General features: G+C 39.6%; 2 protein-coding genes across 2 annotated transcripts; both read right to left on the bottom strand.

Annotated features, from left to right (window-relative positions):
* Positions 1–240: 240 nt before the first annotated feature.
* On the bottom strand, positions 241–3,255 carry LOC120462267 (dynein regulatory complex subunit 2). Its single transcript, XM_039650844.2, has 5 exons — positions 2,153–3,255; positions 1,851–2,021; positions 1,590–1,741; positions 1,126–1,264; positions 241–552 (listed from the first exon to the last, which is right to left on the bottom strand). Exons 1-5 carry the CDS (start codon positions 2,384–2,386, stop codon positions 421–423), a joined length of 828 nt encoding a protein of 275 aa, XP_039506778.2. The 5' UTR covers positions 2,387–3,255; the 3' UTR covers positions 241–420.
* Positions 3,256–16,024: 12,769 nt separating this feature from the next.
* On the bottom strand, positions 16,025–18,317 carry LOC148965230 (uncharacterized). The gene has a single exon (XM_089127077.1). The coding sequence runs from the start codon at positions 17,929–17,931 to the stop codon at positions 16,831–16,833; it is 1,101 nt and encodes a 366-aa protein (XP_088983203.1). The 5' UTR covers positions 17,932–18,317; the 3' UTR covers positions 16,025–16,830.
* Positions 18,318–19,640: the final 1,323 nt, after the last annotated feature.

A 19,640-nucleotide genomic window follows, 5' to 3' on the forward strand; every position in this document is an offset into this window, starting at 1 on the left:
GGGGCAGACACAAACACTGGCTCGGGGGTAGACACACACACTGGCTCGGGGGCAGACACACACATTGGCTCGGGGGTAGACACACACACTGGCTCGGGGGCAGACACACACATTGGCTCGGGGGCAGACACACACATTGGCTCGGGGGCAGACACACTCACTGGCTCGGGGGCAGACACACACACCGGCTCGGTGGCAGACACACACATTGGCTCGGGGGTAGACCGACTGTTTTTTCTGTGTTGTTTTTTTGTGCGTTGAGTTTTGATTAAGTTATATTAAACCTTGCTTTTGGGTCCTTCCCTGCTTGCCTCAAGCCATCCATTGCGAAGAAAAATGATTGTCCAAATTAAACAGAAACAAATGAATTTTTGCCTGACCTCCAATTCCTGAATGCACTGTTTATCTGTCTCCACCTCTTTAAACTGGAGAAGCAGAGTCAGATTCTTCTTTCTTTTTTTCGCATGAAACATCATCACACTTCCAGAATTCCCTCAGTTCTTCAGTGACCTCTTTCTTCGGTGTTTCCACAGTTTTATATTCCCCTTTGTGCTGCAGAAATAAACAGACAACATATTATTAAGATTATGTTTTTGATTTATGATTATGTTTTATTTCCCCAACTGCTAACATCCTTTTGTCCAATCTGTAGTAACATTTTCAAAACTCTAAACTCTGTCTGGCCGACTTGGTCATTGTGCTCCCTTAGCTCTACTCCATTGGTGATCATTAAAGACTTTAAAGAGAAATAAATCTTTATTCTTCCAAACTTTTGATAAGTACTACTAGTGTACACGTGTAAACTCCTACATACATTTGTATATTTGTGTAATCAGTATTTTTGTAATCCATGATTTATTTATATTTGAATTGCACTGCATATTTTAGGTTAATCCAATAAATATGATTTTGTAAACCAAGACATTTACTTGAACTCTATTCTCTTTTTCTTCTTTTTTTGTATTTTTCCTTTGCCCTAGCTTGTTGACTAATTCTAGTTTTTACTAAACCCATAAATATGGCACTATATATATGACAAATTGCTGGTGATGTTCCTCATTACTAAGTCATTTTGGATAACAGCATCTGCCAAATGAATAAATATAAACATAATAAAACCAGTACCTTTTTTTTTATTTGTTTGCAAATGTCCTCGTAGTTACGTCTCGCCTCAGCGCCAATCTTAGCGTAGTGCTTTCTAATGGAAAACATTACATCCTTCAAATACGCACTCTGCTGCTCGCACTGTGAAACAATCAGCTTCCTGGAAATGAAAAGAAATAACACAGATGTTACTACATTGGCTCAATCCTTCGCAACGCATTTTCATGTCCCTATTTAGATATTTTGTATACAATATAATACTGTTTTTTGTGTGTAATCCTGTTCATGACATCACTTTTGGTGGGAAAACAGTGTAAACATCATTGTCTATTCAGCATTTTCTAAAGTTAAAAGGTATATCCTAAAAAGAATGACCCGATTTAAATTGTCAGGAACTGGTAAACTGGCCAGCCCTTGAAAACAAAACACTACTTTTGTGTGATTGTTTGTGTGTGTACTTTTTTGTGATTGTTTGTGTGTGTTACCTCTCAGTATAATACTCTGAGCGAAGTTCTTCGAGTCTGGTTTTGAAGTCGAGCGCTTGTTCTTTCACCTGACTCAAATGAAACTTTAACAGATTGTCCCTGGTCTGCTGATGAGAAGTGCGCTCCATCTCCGACAGCTCATTCACAAAACTCTGTAAAACACACACACATTTGTTACTCCAAGGCTCTGTAATGAAAGTTGTAGAAGTAAAACTGAGAGTCAAGTATATATATATATATATATATGTTATATGTAGTCACCTTAATGAGGTTGTCTTGGTCTCTTAGGACTCTCTCAAAGCTCTGGCTGAGGTTTGAGCTGTCATCTCGGGAAGAGCCGGGGATAGGAGGAAGCTTGACACATTGCCCTTGGCTGGACATCCGGGACCTTTCTCTCAGCACAATTCTGTTATGGAAACTCCGAGTGATCTCCTGTTGATGATACATAAGAATAAGAAAACACTTTAATACAATGCTCAACATATGAACGCAAGCTTAGTGTTAATAATGACCGATGATGGTTGAAAAAACACAGTGAATCCTATGATAGCCTTCTTACTTACCCTCTTCATCTCAATTTCTTCTGGGCGTTGTTGAGGCGCTGGTCGTTGTCTCAGCCTAGGAGGTGGTTGAGGTCGCAATGTAGACGGTGGTTGAGGTCGCAGTTTAGATGGTGGTTGAGGTCGCAGTTTAGACGGTGGTTGAGGTTGTAGTGTAGGCATGTCTAAACCACTCTTAGGTTGTCCAGGACTATTACGTTCCAGGGGCCTGAGACTGCGAAATGTTTTACTATTCATGACGTAAAATAGTACGTTGATCCAAAATCCGACAGGTCAAATTGTATGATCTGAAACCGTACACAGCTGTATTGTGCAATTCAACTGTAATTAAAAAAACAGACCCAAACAGATAGAAAATTGCACACTAATCAATAGCTGTAGACTATTAAACTGCACTCTAATCAACAGCTGTAGACTGTAGACAACAAGTCACGAGTTTCAGTAAAGTACAGAGGTTTGCAGCGTCTAGTACTGTGACGTGTCGAATAGAATGCATTCCGATGACGTCCGGCAGCAGCAGTGCGTCAGAGCCGCAGAAATTCAAGGTTGTTTTGATTTAAAAACTTTAAGAGAGAATGACCTGTCAGCACAATAAGTCCATGAGAGGAATGTAGATAAGGCTACTTGTAGTAATAATACATAGCCTATATATTTTGTGTCACTAAACTGTAGAGCATCAACCAACCACAAGTTTCTGCACGGCATTAACTAACTAACCCAAAGCACGTTACACGATGAAGGTTGAGTCCAACAATAATTCAGTTTACTGACTTTCTCTCACCGACGACGTCTTGTTGAGCTTTTCTATTACATCGAGACGAGCTCTGATTCCGACTGATCTTACTTTAACGTCCGTTGCTCGTGTCTCCCGTGATCATGATAAATGTTTTGCCTTGGAAAACCGTTAACGTTAGCCTATAAAGAATACGCCTACAATTTGGCGCGTTGAGTCAGAATGTCAATAAGGAATAGAAATACACAAACAATGACATAAAAAGTAAATAAATATGAAATAATACAAATGCTAAAAAATAACGTCTGATAACATAAAGGTTCGGATCCGACTCAGATAATATTGTCACTCGCACAATGTACTGTGACTGTCTAATGTATAATATCAAAATAAAAGCCCTCTAACAGCTGTTTTGTCGATCAAACCAGACTGTAAAAAGAAAACTCAGCATTCCCTGCGCTGACCAATTTCCCTCCAGATTGATATACCCCTCCTCAGAGTCAGAAATAACCACAAATACATCAAAAAATATTTTGCTTCAAATTACAAATACATGATCATCAAATGTATCAAAATAAAATACAAAATTTTATCACAATTTTATCATCAAATGGCCTGTGTTATTGGCTCCGTAACATGCATAAGCTAATTATATTTGACTGAATGCCTGCTTTGAAATATTTGACTTTATGCTCCGAACACTATGAACATTATGAACTATGAACATTATGAACACTAACGAGGTGAAGACAGGTGACACAGATGATAAAGACAATGAACAGGTGGATGATTGAGGGACTGAGAGGTGTGGAAACAAGAGGATCCTGGGAAGTTTTTTTTTATTTTTTTTTATTTTTATTATTGATAAACTTCAAATAACAACAGATGACAGCATGAAACAGAGGATATAATTACATCACATTGAAATATAAGTACAGTAAAGGAAAAAAAAACAGAGTAACTTCAATTACATATCGCTCAACATATTATCATACATTTTCACAAATTTGGCACCTTTTTTGTTATTAATTCTTTTTAGTGTGTTAAAAAATAATTAAATTCACAAAGAAAAACATTTAATTTGGGTACTCTTAAAGAAAATTTGCATTTATGAATAAAATACTTTGCCAATAGAATAAAAATATTTCCTATGTATTCTGTTCTATGATTACAGTTCGAGAAATAACAAATTACATCTCTCAATTTTAGTTCGAATTCCAATTTTAGTTTTGAAGATAGGAGTTTTGACAAATCAATCCAAAATTCTTTGACAAGGGAACACCCAAAGAAAAGATGATCAATTGACTCGGTACAATTTTTACAGAAGTTACAATTCAAATGAACATTACCAAATTTATGTGTTATCTCATTGGTGGGGTATTGTGCAAAATTTTTAAGTGTAGTTCTTTCACCTTATTGGGGATACAATGTTTATAAGGTAAGATCCATGCTTTTTTCCCAATTAATATTTTCTATTAAGGAATTCCAAAAGAATTTTCCTCTCGGGGTAATATGTTTTCTAGACTGAAACACATTTCTAATAATTTTATTGCTACATTTTGGATCGTAAATATTTTTGCCTTCAATCAGACATTTATTTTTACTCTTTACAATCACTTCATACGATAAATGGCACTTCATTAAATGAACAAGACCATTTGGTATAGCTTTTACCATGGTAAGAAATTCCTTATGAATAACTGGGAAATTATGTTTAGACATGAAATCATAATAAGAGTAAACATTCCCTTTTGAGTCTAGCATATCACAACGATAATCAATACCTTTTTCATGCCAATTCTTAAGAAACAATGACTTGTTCTTTGCAAGAATATTTTCATTGTTCCATAGCTTTACTTTATGAGGGGAGAAGTTGTGGACAAAGCAAAGTTTCCATGCCAATAGTGCCTGTTCATGGAATTTAGAGAGTTTAATAGGTATCTTAGAAGGGGAGAAATTACAAGTTAACAGAAATTTAAGCCCTCCAACTTTATTATATATATTATGTGGGATAAAATACCAAATAGATTCTGGTGAATTGACACAATTCTTTACCCATTTCACTTTGAAAGTATTATTAACATCAAAAAAATCCAACATGTCGAAACCTCCAGACTCTTTTTTACCACATAAAACATGTTTCTTCAGATGCTGATGTTTGTTTTTCCAAAAAAACGTAAACAATAAGCTATTGATTTGTTTACAGGTATTATCATGGACAAATAACGAAAATGATGGGTATATAAGTCGAGCTAGACCTTCAGCTTTTATTAAAAGAACTCTACCAAGGAAAGACAAATCTCTTTGAAGCCAATTATTAAATATTTGTTTAGCTTTTTTGATTTTAGGTAGAAAATTCATATCTTGTCTAAGAGATATTCTTTTGGAGATATGAATTCCAAGATATTTCACATTATCTTTGATGGGTATATTTTCCACAGAGGTTTCCATAGTTTCATATAAACAAAGAATTTCGCACTTAGGAATATTTAAATTTAGACCAGAAGCCATCGAAAAGGAAATAATTGTTTCAAGAGCCTTGCCAACCTGATTAGTATTCTCTAAAAACAGGGTTGTATCATCCGCAAGTTGTGAAATTTTTATCTCTCGGTCAAAGATGGACACCCCTTTAATATCAGGATGGTTACGAATACTCAGAGAGAGCAATTCCACAACTAACAAAAACAGAAAGGGGGAGATTCCACAACCTTGCCTCACTCCCCTATTAATAGGAAATCTATTAGAGGTATCAAATTGTAAAAGAACTGAGCTATTAATATTCTTATATAACATATTAACTACTTTGGTAAATTTCTCTCCAAAACCAAATAACTCTAGTGTCAAAAATAAAAAATTGTGTTCAATGGTGTCGAACGCTTTGTAAAAATCTAGAAACAATATTATTGCATCCGAGTTAATATGCTGTGCATAATCTATGAGATCTAAAATTAACCTAATATTACAGCTTATATGTCGATTAGGCATAAAGCCTGTTTGCGATTCATTAATTATCTCAGATAAACCTGTTTTTAATCTTTTGGCAAAAGCTAAAGATATAATTTTGTAGTCTAAATTTAGTAATGTGATTGGTCTCCAATTATCAAGTGAGAGAAGATCTTTGTCAGGTTTTGGTATCAAGGTTATGAGCCCTTGTTTCATGGAAGTACTTAATTCTTCATTAGCAATACATTCGTTATACATTCTAATTAGAGGTTTCTTTATAATTCCCCAAAAGTATGTGTAAAACTCAATAGTTAGGCCATCTGAGCCAGGAGATTTACCCTTCTTCATAGAGTGCATTGCCTTGGTAAGTTCAGATAAAGTGAGGTCATTTTCACAAATCATTTTAAATTCATTTGAGATTACTGGAATGTACGGTTTGACTTTTTGCATAAAGACATTAGCATAATTTACATTATAATTTGAACTATATAATTTATTAAAAAAGGAATGCACATATTTATTAATTTCAGCAGGATTTGTATTAATGTTATCATCGATTTTTAAAGCGGTTACAGAATTTCTTTTTATATTTCTTTTTTCCAAAGCAAAGAAATAACTGGTGTTTTTCTCTCCCATTTCCAACCATTTAGCCCTAGATCTTATAAATGCACCTTTAGCTAAATCTAAGTAAAAGTCATCTATTTCGTTTCGCAATTTAGATAGATGTATTTCTTCCTCTATGCTAAGAATTTCTTTTGATAATAACTTTTCAAGTTCATCTAAAAGAACTTGACATCTTTGGGAATTAGCCAATTTAATTTCTTTACCACGCCGCATTGCCAGTTGTCTAACTTTAAATTTATAAAATTCCCATCTTTGAACATGACTTATAGATTCATCTTCCAATATATAAGAAATGTTTTTAACACAATCTATAAATTTTGCATCTGAAAGTAATTTATTGTTAAATTTCCAATAACCACGAATTCTTTTACAACTGTTTGTATTTCCAACTAAAGAAATAGAGATTAATTTGTGATCTGATAATGGTGCATAAACAATTAAAGTATCCAAGATAAAATGAATTGCATTAGAAGATAATAACCAAAAATCAATTCGTGATTTATGAGTAAGAGCATTATTTGACCAAGTATAATCCTTATCATGGGGATGTAAAAAACGCCAAACGTCAGTAACCTGTAAATCATCACAAAGCAACTCAAACACCTTAGAAGTACTGTTCCTTGGAGGGAGTCTATCCATAGAGTCGTTAGGGGTTTCATTAAAGTCTCCTCCAATCAGCAAATAAGCATCTATATATTTACTTTTTAAATTTAAAAGTATCAAACTAAGTTTTTTAAACATACATGAATTTAAAGAGATGCTATTATATCCGTATACATTACAAATTATAAATTTCACATTGTCAATGTTTAAAATGACTATAATCCATCTCCCTTCACCAGAATAAATTGTCTCCACTATATCTCCTTTCAATTTGTTTAGGAAAATAGCGACCCCTGCAGAATGGTTTGTTCCATGACAAAACAAAGCAGTATCACCCCACTGAGACTTCCCAAACTTTAAGTCAGTATCACAAGAATGAGTTTCTTGAAACAAAATAACTTGAGCTTCCCTCTGTTTCATAAAGAGAAAAAGTGCCTTTCTTTTAACTATATCCCTTAGTCCTCTGACATTAAGAGAAATAACATCTAATCTCCCAAAATTAAAAGCTGTCATCAAAGAAAAGAACAATGAAAATAATAAGAAAAGACCTCCTAAATGAGGATAGTTTCCTCGATACAATTAAACGATAGAACCACCGAGATCTTACATTCAACAAGATGTTAACAATTGTTAGAAATATCGCATTGTCAATCTTTAGGGACTATGAATCGTCCATGAAGTTTCAACTTAATACCAGTGTGCAACTGATTTTCGTTCAGTGTTGACTACACATCAATACTAACTCTTTTACCTTCAATGTAAGCAAAGGCACCTATAAATGATGCTCTTTTGCCTTCTTTGGCTTTCTGAACCATAGGCCAAGCTTTGGCCCGAACCGCTCGTTCGTCGGGTGACAAGTCTTCTTTTAGACGGAGATGGGCATCCTCCAGGAATTTCGAGCCTCTTGCATCCCTCCATACAATATCACGATAGTGGCGCATGCTGAATTGAATAATTATGTTTCTCGTGTAACCGAGCTTTTGTATTGGGTTCGCCTAAACACTTTTAACTAATAAAATAATAAAAACGGGAGACAGAAGTTCCAGGAACGATGCAAAACTCTCTTTATTCTTTCTTGAACACATGTGCTCCTCATTCACTTATGCGCATGCTCCTCCCCTCTTGCCTATGGCAAGTCCCAAAGGACAGAATGTGTTACACACGCATAAACAGAACATTACTGTAGCTTTAGCTTCTGTACCTACTTTAATCTGTTACATACGTCCCATCCCCCTAAAATAAACGTCCCCGTTTATCTACCAAAGAACAAGGGATAGAATGGAAAACAGGAACAAGAACAATACACATCAACATGTATAATACTCAAACCCATGTCCAACCATAAAACAGTTTGTACACTATGGAATCACAATGCTCACTTATACATTTTCCACTCTGCACAAGAATCTTTTTTTTCTTTTTTTTTTTTACAACAATGAACCTCAGTACCGTACAAAATCTTTCAAGAAACCAGGAGGTTTCAACCTTCTCCCAGCCCTACTCATAACAGGAATGAGCTGTTCAGGTCCCTGAAGTACCTCCCCTAAATCCTCTCGAGGTGAACTGCACTTCACTCCCCCCAATATCTCAGGTTCCGTAGGAGGGGAATCAGGTAAAGAATCCGGAACCACAGACAGTTTCTCAGTAGAAGACGGTGTTGGAAAAGGCAGTGTATAAGGTCTCAACCTATTGTAATGTACAACCTGACCTCGTTCATCTGAGTCTATAGGGCTAACGATCCGGTACGTCAGTCCAGGCTCTCCACCAGACTCCATGACCTGCACAATCTGAAAAGGTCCTTTCCAGTGGGGTGCTAGCTTCATACGGCTCTCCACAGGGTTATTGAGCCACACCATGGCACCGACCGTATAGGGCTGATGTCTGAGGTCCGAATCATGGTATAGTTTATATCGATCAAACGCCACCTCACTGTACATTCTCGTGGTCCTGAAAGCGTTTTGCAGCTTTGCCAGCAGAGTGGATACGAAGTCAGCATGAGACTTTGAAACGTCACAGTCAAGCATACGGGTGGCCAGTAAACAGTCAGTGGGCATCCTTGGTTCCCGTCCATGGACTAGGAAGTATGGCGAGAACTTGGTACTAGAATGATTTGAGGAGTTGTATGCAAATGCTACCTGTTTGATATAATCATCCCATTCGCCCCCACACGACAAGAGTATCTTAGCAATTTGGTCAATCAACGTCCTGTTAAAACGCTCCACCATGCCGTCTGAGGCTGGGTGGTAGGGAGTAGTGCGCGTTTTCTTTATGTTGAGCAAGTTACACAGGGTCAGGACCACCTCTGATTCGAACTGTCGGCCCTGATCTGAATGTAAAGTTTCGGGAATGCCATGTAGTAGAATGTAGTCAGCAAACAGGCAATGTGCGACAGTTTGTGCAGATTGATTAGTCAAAGCATATAAATTAACAAACTTCGTGAAATAATCCTCAACTACCAGTACATACCGATTACCTTTGGTTGTTATTGGCAGTTCTAAAATGTCCATCGCAACTCTCTCAAAGGGTCGCATTGCGAGGGACCCGCCCATGGGTGCTTTATGAATAGGGACAGGCCTACGACGAGTCTGGCACGCTGTGCACTGCTCGCACCAGTCTTTGATGTCCTTAAACATAGACGGCCAGTAGCAAAAACGTCTCGCCCGTTCCCACACTCGCTCAGCAGAAAAGTGAGCAGCGGTTGGGGCCCCATGCAGCTGCATAAGTATATCATGTTTAAGACCAGGAGGAACCACGACTTGGGCAACAGGTTCACCTGTGAGAGGACAGGAAACAGAGCGACACAACAGTCCATTTATCATCGAGAGACGGTTAAACACAGTCCAATATTTTCGTAAACTCGGAGATGCACCCGTCAGTTGTCTCCTAGGAGGCCTTTGTGATCGTTCCACCCATTGCCTTACTGTGTTAATATCAGGATCGTTCTGTTGCATAGCAACAATGTCCGCTGCATCACACGATAACTCAGACAGGCTCATTACGGTGTCCGCAGTGAAAGACGAGTTAGTCACAATCCCTTCTTCAGCCACCTCAGCTGTTGCGGAACAAGAAATGTTGTTATTTGATTGTTCGGCGCTCACCACATTCACGTCCCGCACTTCTTTAACTACCGTTTCAACATCCTTCGTGTCTGGTGTCACCGGACGGCGGGACAGTGCATCCGCGTTTTTGTGCTGATTGCCCTTTTTGTGCTCAATGACCCAGTTCAGTGGGTCCAGTTCCAAGAGCCACCTAGCCCTTCTGCCCGTCGGGTCATCCTCGATAGACATGCGCCGTAGTGCTAAGAGTGGCCGATGATCCGTAATGATGGTGAATGACGAGAGTCCAAGATAGTGTCTAAATTCCCTCACTGCCCACACGATAGCCCATAACTCCCGGTCAAAAGTGGACCATCGTCTTTGTGTGGCGTTCAAAGCACGGCTGGCATAGGCCACCACACACTCGCGTCCCTCTTTTTCCTGTGCGAGCACAGCACCAACAGCCCACTTAGAGGCATCAGTATATACTTTGAAAGGCACTTTGAACTCAGGCATCGTCACAATGGGAGCTGAAGACAATATTCCCTTTAGATAGTTAAATGAGTTGTCACAATCAGTACTCCACACGAAAGGCACGTTTTTACCAACCAGCTGATTCAGTGGAGCTGCATGTTTCGAAAAGTCCTTTACAAAACGACGATAATATGAACACAGTCCCACAAATGCTCTAACCTCGGAGGGAGACTGGGGAACTGGCCAATTTCTCACCTTCTCTGTGTTTCTCGGGTCAGGCTGCAACCCTTTCTCAGAAACGACATGACCCAAGAAGACCACATGATCCCTGGCCAGGTGGCATTTTCCAGGGTTCAATTTCAAACCTGCTGATTTTATCCTAGAAAACACCTCCTTCAGATGGGTTAAATGCTCTTCAAATGTTCCACTATAAATCAAAATATCGTCCAGGTACACCATACAAATGTGCCATGGGAGTCCTCTTAGAACTAGCTCCATCATCCGTTGAAAAGTTGCGGGAGAGTTGGAAAGTCCCATTGGCATGGAGCGCCACTGATATAGACCCTGACCCGTGGTAAAAGCTGTTTTTTCTCTGTCTTGCTCGGCTACCTCCACCTGCCAGTAGCCATTAGAAAAATCCAACGTGCTGAACCATCTGGAGCCTGCTAATGCGTCCAGTGTATCATCCACGCGTGGCAGAGGGTGAGAGTCCTGGATAGTGACACTGTTCAAACGTCTGTAGTCGACACAGAAACGCCAAGCCCCACACTTCTTTTTCACAAGCACGACTGGAGATGCCCAGGGGCAGTGCCGATCCTGACCTCCCTGGGGCCCTAAGCAAAATTCTGCTAAGGGGCCCTCTACCTGACCCGTGACGCCATGACGTGAGCTCATTGATATCAAGAATTAACTTTTGTACAAGTGAACATGTAATTCTTGATATCAAAAATAGACATTGGTAGATAAAAATGTAACTAAGGGGCCTTACTAGTAAAAAAATAATCAAGAATTCACATTGAAAATAGTGGGGGGAAAAAAATTGATATTCTTTATATCAAAAATACATAAACTGTAGGGCTGTGAATCTTTGGGTAGACAGCGAATCGATTCGATTCACGATTCATAGGTTTTCGATTCGATTCATGAACGATTTGTGCAAATTCAGAACGATTCGATTCGATGCGATTCACATCCAAATTCGATGCGATTCGATTAATTCGATTCGATTCTTAATTTTTTATATGCATTATAGTATTATTTCAATGCTTCACCCATCTTTGTCTGGGTTTGAATTAGCCTACAGCGGCCTTCAGGGATCAGATAGTGGGAATTTTGTCCATTGTTAATGTTAGTTCATGTTTGTTTTTAATTTTAATGAATATATTATTATATAAAAAAAAAATTCAATGGCCTACAAATTAGCATTTGCAAGTAGCAAATATTTTAAAAAAGGCTTTTAAAGTATTGCATTAAATGACGTATGCACAAATTAATGGAGACGTTTACAGTTAGTTTCATTTTGCGTCCTCTCAGTGCGTTATCATCTTTTCACTGGATTTTGCTCGCGCTCGGTCCCATAGCTCTCATGCTTTCATAACGTTAACTACAGATTTTTGAGCAGTCCATGTTTGAGCTCTCCAGCTGAGCTCTCTGTCGAGAAAGCAATAGTTTTGAGGCAAACCGCTCAAGCCATTGATAAAGCTGCCATGCCATTGCGTGGGCACTATGAAATAAAACGCTTTCATTAATTTATTACATGGAAAGACTCTCCGTACACGCAAGGTGGTCTCTCGCTCGCTTTCCCTCTCTGCCGAGTGCGTGCAGCCGTGTGTGAACGCGCGATACGCGGTTTGGAGCACAACCTCTGTCTCGTATGCACGCTCGCTCTAGATTCCGGGAGATTTTAACTAATTTGCGGTAATACAAGCTGATCACGACATGAGTAGCTCAACAGGTAGAAAGATAAACTCATCTTTCAGGCATTTGACCGACCGGGCTTCAGCGTAAGAAATCAGGGGTGTGTGAGCGCCTGAAACCAATCAAATGCGGATGTCATATGACGGCCAATGCGTGAGGCAGCTTGTACCAGGAACACTTTAAGGTTGTGTTTATATATTTTAAACCACTGAATCGCTATAAAATCGTGATTAATTCGATTCTTAGCCTTTTAAATCGATTATTCACGTAAATAAACGATTCACGATTCAAAATACATGTTTCAGGATCGATGCATATGCATCGCCAGGATTTATAATCGATGCATCGAGAAAACGAGTGAATCGTTACACCCCTAATAAACTGTGAATGAATAAAAGCTAAAATGGCTTGCCATGGCATGTTAAAGTTTTTTTAATTATTATTATTATGCATGTTGAAGCAATTCTTGATTTATGGTTATTATTTACTGAGGGATGTGCATCCATATTGACCAGTATGTCCAGCTAATCAACATTTTAAATTCAATATAGCCTATATATCAATAGTCAATCAATGTCAAATTGTCAATATTGCTTTCCATCTTGCATAATTAGTGCTGCTGCAGTTGTTTAGAATGTTTAACTACACATTGACTGAGACTAATCAGTTTCTTGTTTTAAAAGTATGTAACGTTATGTATAATGTGTACTTTGATGAAAGGAGTGCCATAATTTCCCGCCCATATATTGTACAGTATGTCCACATATATTTCTGCTTGAAAAAATGCGCGTTTCCTTTCGTGCACGCGCATATGAACACGCATGATAGCCTAACACACGCGACGCGGTTATCTTTTCCGAGCTGCAGTAAACAAACACCGTTGCGCAACTTGCACTTTGTTGTTTATCAAAAACAAACGTAATACATAATTGTATTTTACTCTCACTTTTGTCAGTCAGGCACAAAGAGAAGTGATGCAAGAGATGCACAGCCTGTCTGCCCAGCTAGGTGGTCAGCAAGACCGAAAAAACACAATAGAAATGCACATAAACTTAACTTTACTTTGCTGACTGACATCAAACTTGGAGAGGAGAGAACACAAGTTTACCTAAATGTTGTTCCCGCAATTCACTCTCATGTTTTTTCTTCTTTCTCTTATCGTGACCAGAGGGATAGTTTCGCTTTATTTTGTCAATGGGCTCTATGCACGGCGTTATTTCCGGTGAAGGATTAAGGATGCTCGATAACTTCCGCCGATCATAGAGTCCAATGCAATACCGAGAATTTATATTGAATTTTATACTCCATGGTTATACTAAAGAAACGTTAGTCACAAAAACAGATAAAACAGACACCCCTCGTTATGTTTATGCTTCTTTTTAAAATTATATTAAATAAATATAACTATATATAAAATTACATCTAAACGTATGTACGTTTCGTTTCAAAGACGGGAGGACAGTAAATATTGAAGACTCTGCCATAATCCCGTTTTCTCCGGTTTTCCTCCGCTTTAATCTACACAACCGGAAATGGACGAGCATCCTTACGTCAAATGCGGAACTTATGCGTGCATATAGCCCATATTAATTGACGCGCTATGACACGAGGAGGGGGAGGCGGGGCCTTGAGTAATTTGCGGGGCCCTACGCAGCTTGCGTAGTGAGCGTATAGGGCGGATCGGCTCTGCCCAGGGGCTACAGCTTTCCTCGATGATGCCATCAGCTAGCAATCCTGCCACCTGCCGCTCGATTTCAGCTCGCTTTTCAGGTGATGTACGGTATGCTCAACACTTAATAGGGGCCTGTTCACCTGTTCTGATGTAATGCTGAACTAATGTGCATTTTCCTCTACTCTGCCCTGCTGAATTGAAAATGTCAATGTACTCCAGCAACAATGACGAGAGCTTTTCCTTGTCTGGTTCTGAAATCGGCGACTCACTTAAAGAAATAGGTGGAGCTGTGTTACAGGGGTTAGAAACGGCGTTTCCAGTGGCGCCTCCAGAAATTTTTCGTAGGGGTGGCCAGATGGGGCCAGTTAAAATCTTGGGGTGGCACACCAAAACTACAGTATAAACCATAATTTCAGAATTGTTTTCTACTGTTGTAATAAACCAGCCTGTAGAAAACTATCAGAAAGACTTAAGGAAACTCCTACTGATATACTTTGGTTTATTGTGTAATATTTAATGTTACTAATGATATTAGTAGGGCCCAACTAATATATATTACATTGTATATAATTATATATATTATATGATATATAAGGGTCCTTGCCCCACAGCAAATTTCCAGATACTTACATAATTGTGATGAATTTAATCATTTTTAAGTTATTAGTTTGCAGTGTAAGATTACAGTTAACACCTTTAAATATTACATAAATGTATTATGAATTTTTAATACACTTAATGAGTGTATACATCAGCAGCAAAAAGTAATTCTTGAAAAAATCTGCACAGTAATTTTATAAAATCTAAATATGTTAATAAAAACAAATTACTATTAGTTCTCTTTTAAAATTCAATCAGGCAATCATGTCACAATTTTATATTTATATATTAATGTCAAGAATTCAGAAGTGCATATATAGCCTAAACTACAAATAAATTATATACAATTAAATTATGCTTATTTAAAATGTATTGAGCAGGCTAGGTATAACAAAATATATTGGCTTTTAATAATATTTCAGTGCGCAAACCCATGATTACATGAAAAACAGAGAGCACACAGCGTGTATGCGCATCGCGGGTGCAGAATGATGTGCTCAAAGCAACATGGAGTCACAATGTGCAGCAGTACTGCGCTTCATAAGTGCGCATTTAAAAGCTCATGTCACAAATCGCAGAAATGTCGAGCGCACAAATCCAAGTGCGATTTGTTCCTTTGTTTCACAGTTATTGTGCGTTTGATGCCGATTCATAATCCTTGTGATATGTATGTGATCTAACAGAACACGGTAGTGAGTCGTTTAAAAACAGCAACAAACTCCAAGAAAATAAAGTAATTTTATGCGAATATACAGACTTTTATCTACAGATCATGCATTTATAATGTCAATATATCATATTGGAGAGAGTTTTACCGTGCATCCAAGAGGCGCGCGAGCTGTTTGAATATGAATGGAGAATGATGACAGCCGCAGAGGAGGGAAAACGAGTTTATACTTTAATGATGTAAATATACTTCTGTCCCTCACATTAAGCTATGGAATGACTTCAGATGACTTTGTCACCCAAACTGACGTGAAAAAAGCGGGAGGCGCCGAAAAGCGCGCTGTTTGCATCCCTGCCTGTCCAAACGTGGCAAAAACACACCTAAAAGCTGCTGTAACAGTGTACCATTTGGCACTTAAAAAGCACGTCACGACACATACTTCCCCGTCTTCTTTTACTTAAGAATATTTTTGACTTATTTATAAAATGCATAACTGATGCTACAAAAATTAATACTGGCCATTGGGGTGGCCAATGGGGTGGCCAGGAGTCGGCCAGGGGTGGCCATGGCCACCCCTGGCCACCCCCTGGTGGCGCCATTGGGCGTTTCCACTTGAGTCCTGCTTCATATGCTGGACATCAGAATCAGTCACAGAATAAAACTCGCCCAGGTGCGTCCCCTGTCTGATAGAAATGTCCTGTCCAGTCGGATTCAAAATCCGAGCCTTAGTTAGTCCATCGTGCACGTTAGTGAGTGTGTGCGCAATAACCAAACCGGCTGAATCAGACACGTTAGGTTCCAAATGCCCCAAAAAGTCACTAGACACCTGGGCCACGCTAGGTGAATCAATCCTAACAGGCACAACTGACTCACTGAGGGCTGGAAATGTCATATTTGTGGCTAGAGACACATTGCAGCATGCTGGGACAAAATCTTCGCTGGCAAGAAGCGGAATGGAAACGTCCCACAACTGCAGTTTAGCCTGACTAACGTCCAGCAGGGCATGATTTTTTACTAAAAAATCCCATCACAACAATACGGACTGCGTCGCTTCTCTCACCACATGAAAAACTTGTTGCCATGTTTCAGTGCCCAGCTGTAGTGTCACAGTAAGAGTGCCCAGCGTATCTAACATCTGCCCGTTTACAGCTCGGGTCGCAATATAGTCTTTCTTCATAGGTCGACTGCGAAGTGCTGGGACTGACATTCGAAAATCTGAGCTCATTAGTGATACACTAGAACCGGAATCTATTAAAACAGGAAGTTCAATGCCCTCAATAGTTCCTTTCACATATGATACCAGTGGCCCCTTATTAGTGTTTCTGTACGCCTCTGTGTCCAGCAAAGCATAGGAATTGTCATCATGTTTGAGGCCCCTGGGTAATACAGCTGGTGTTTGGGCCGCAACATCAGCTACAACCCGTTTCCCGGGTCGTAGTTCCTCTCCTCACCACCAGGTGTCATGAAGCGCACTCCCTGCTTCCTTGATTCCTCCTCATGACTGCCACATCTCCGCACGCTGGGGTTGGGGGAAGGGCTGGCGTTTCGTCTCATAGGGCTACGAGTCGCATTGTATTCCTTACGACCATTGAAATCCATAAATGGTTTTCTTTCAGATGAGCGACCTCTCTGCGTCTCATATGTCTGCATACGGCATGCACGCCCCTGACAACAGCACTGACTTGACTCACGTGACGGGGAGCGTGCTCTACTCCACTCTGTGCCGCTACGGCTCACTCTCTCTTTCAGTCTGTGATTTTTGTCCTTCAAACGGTTAAGAGATACTTTCATGCCCCTCACCTCGTCAGTTAATCTATCAATCGCTCTGTATAGTCCACTTATGTCCGACACAGAGTTCACATTAGCAACAATCCCGTCGGCAGTCTGACTATGATTGACATTAGCAGTCACATGTCCCATATCAAATGCATTTCTCGCGTTCTCACGCCGACCTGCAATCATTACAGCCTCCTCCATGTCCGTCGCCCCTTGCTCATAACATTTTGTCCTCAGCACCGGGTCCAGACCCGCCACGAAACGGCGAAACTTCTCTTCTCTCTGGGCTCTGTCGCCGTAATCGGGAAAAGCCTCATCCACAAGCTTGCTGATTTCTGCTGCGTACACTTCCAAACTCTCCCGCGCTGCGCGGGGGCGGGCAGATAGGCTGGCTCTGAATCGCTCCATGAATTGTCTCCTTCCAAAAGCCTCTTTTAGCTTCTCCTTCACCGCATCATAGTCCGATTTAACAGCATCAGAGAGACTGTCCCATAGGGAAAAGGCTGCGTTGCACAGGCGCGTAGGTAAAATCCTTGTCAGTTCATAGTTGTATGAAGCGGCTCCGCTCCCTTCCGTGAGCGCTTTGACCGACACTTCAAACTGTCTGGCCCAGCACACGAAGCTTTGCCTCTCATCCCCGGAGAACGGCGCAGGCAAATCAATTCGCACGCTTCTATGGCCTCTTTCACGGTCCCGCGACATAATACTAAAACTGTCCTCCTCGTCCTTGCACCACATAACGACAATCCGTTGACCGCGTGTGCTATCTTAACTATAAACTTTAGAAGCTACAATAACTAAAATGGTGTATCACCCGCCGAAACACTTTTGAACATTAATTAAACCTAGAAAAAAAAATAAAACCGCTGCCACCAATGTAACCGAGCTTTTGTATTGGGTTCGCCTAAACACTTTTAACTAATAAAATAATAAAAACGGGAGACAGAAGTTCCAGGAACGATGCAAAACTCTCTTTATTCTTTCTTGAACACATGTGCTCCTCATTCACTTATGCGCATGCTCCTCCCCTCTTGCCTATGGCAAGTCCCAAAGGACAGAATGTGTTACACACGCATAAACAGAACATTACTGTAGCTTTAGCTTCTGTACCTACTTTAATCTGTTACACTCGCAGTGTTGCCATCTTTCTTTTTTCCAATTCTGTGCACGGAATCCACCACCTCAGTCCTCAGGTAATTTTCCAGCAATTTTTGGAGAGATCTTGCCAAGAACTTGAATCGTCAGCTGTCTAGTGTCCTCCTGTTGATTTTCCTCTTTTAAGCCCTGCAACCTCAACCCCCATCTTCGTCGATAGCTGTTCGCCTCCAGGAGTTGAATTTTAAGTTGTCTGTTTTCCTCTCTCAGATCCAATGCATTCTTTTCCAATGCAACGATTCTCTCGCTGTGGTTGGCCGTATCTTTAAGTAACTTTTCAACGGTTTCATTCAAAAAGGTCATGGCATGATCAGTACTTCTCACCGTTGTCTCCATTGAAGTAACCTTTTCGAAAATTACCTCACATCTTGCAGAGAGAGACTGGATATAGCGGCCATAACCTTATCTAAGTCCGAGTCAGAAGATGTAATTTTCCCTTTTTTTGGAGCTGGGCTTTTAGCTGGGGTGCAAGGTAAAGAAGTTGCTGAGGATTTCTCCATTTCAACAGAATCAACTGTAACATCATCGTCGCCGTCGGGATACGAAGCAAAGAGCTGGGATGGAACAATATTTCCATTTTTCTCCATGCTCGTTACAGAGTGTTGTTTCGCTTTGCGTTTGCCCATATAACCGAATTTTCAAACCAAAATAATAATAGTCCCTAATATATCATTAGCAAAATGAGAAGATTAAAGCATTTTCCTTCCTTATTGCATGTAAATCACGATGATGTCTGAGGATTAAGACCGCAGCGTGTCAGCTTGGAATAGCGCCATCCAACTCTACCTAACATAATCTCGGATCCTGGGAAGTGTCGTGAAAGATAGGTGCAGGATGACGTCTTTACTGGGTCTTGAAAGTGGTATTAGACGGTCAATGGAGGAACAGAAATCTCTGTTTTCATGAACGAAAGTTTTATGGGTTTGGAACGACATGAGGATGAGTAATTAATTACATACTTTTAATTTTTGTATTTGCCTTGCAGTGCCAGTTTCAAATGCGTGACCTGCAATCACATTAGATCACATTAGAGTAGGGATGCACTGATATGAAAATTTTGGCCGATACCGATATTTCTTTATATTTGAAAGCCGATAACCGATATATATAAATCTAAATCAAATTTTTATATACTTTTTGAACGCCTGATTGCAAAAACAAAAGTCTCACAATTAAAATCCGTCCCCTAACACAATTATAATGTTCTCATTATAATTTTATGTAGCCGATATGACAGCAGATTTTGCACTTAACTATATTTTTAACTATTATTCCAAGCAATTAAGATCAAT

Source organism: Pimephales promelas, chromosome 24, assembly GCF_988280905.1.
Source record: "Pimephales promelas chromosome 24, fPimPro1.hap1.1, whole genome shotgun sequence".
Taxonomy (NCBI): Eukaryota; Metazoa; Chordata; class Actinopteri; order Cypriniformes; family Leuciscidae; genus Pimephales; species Pimephales promelas.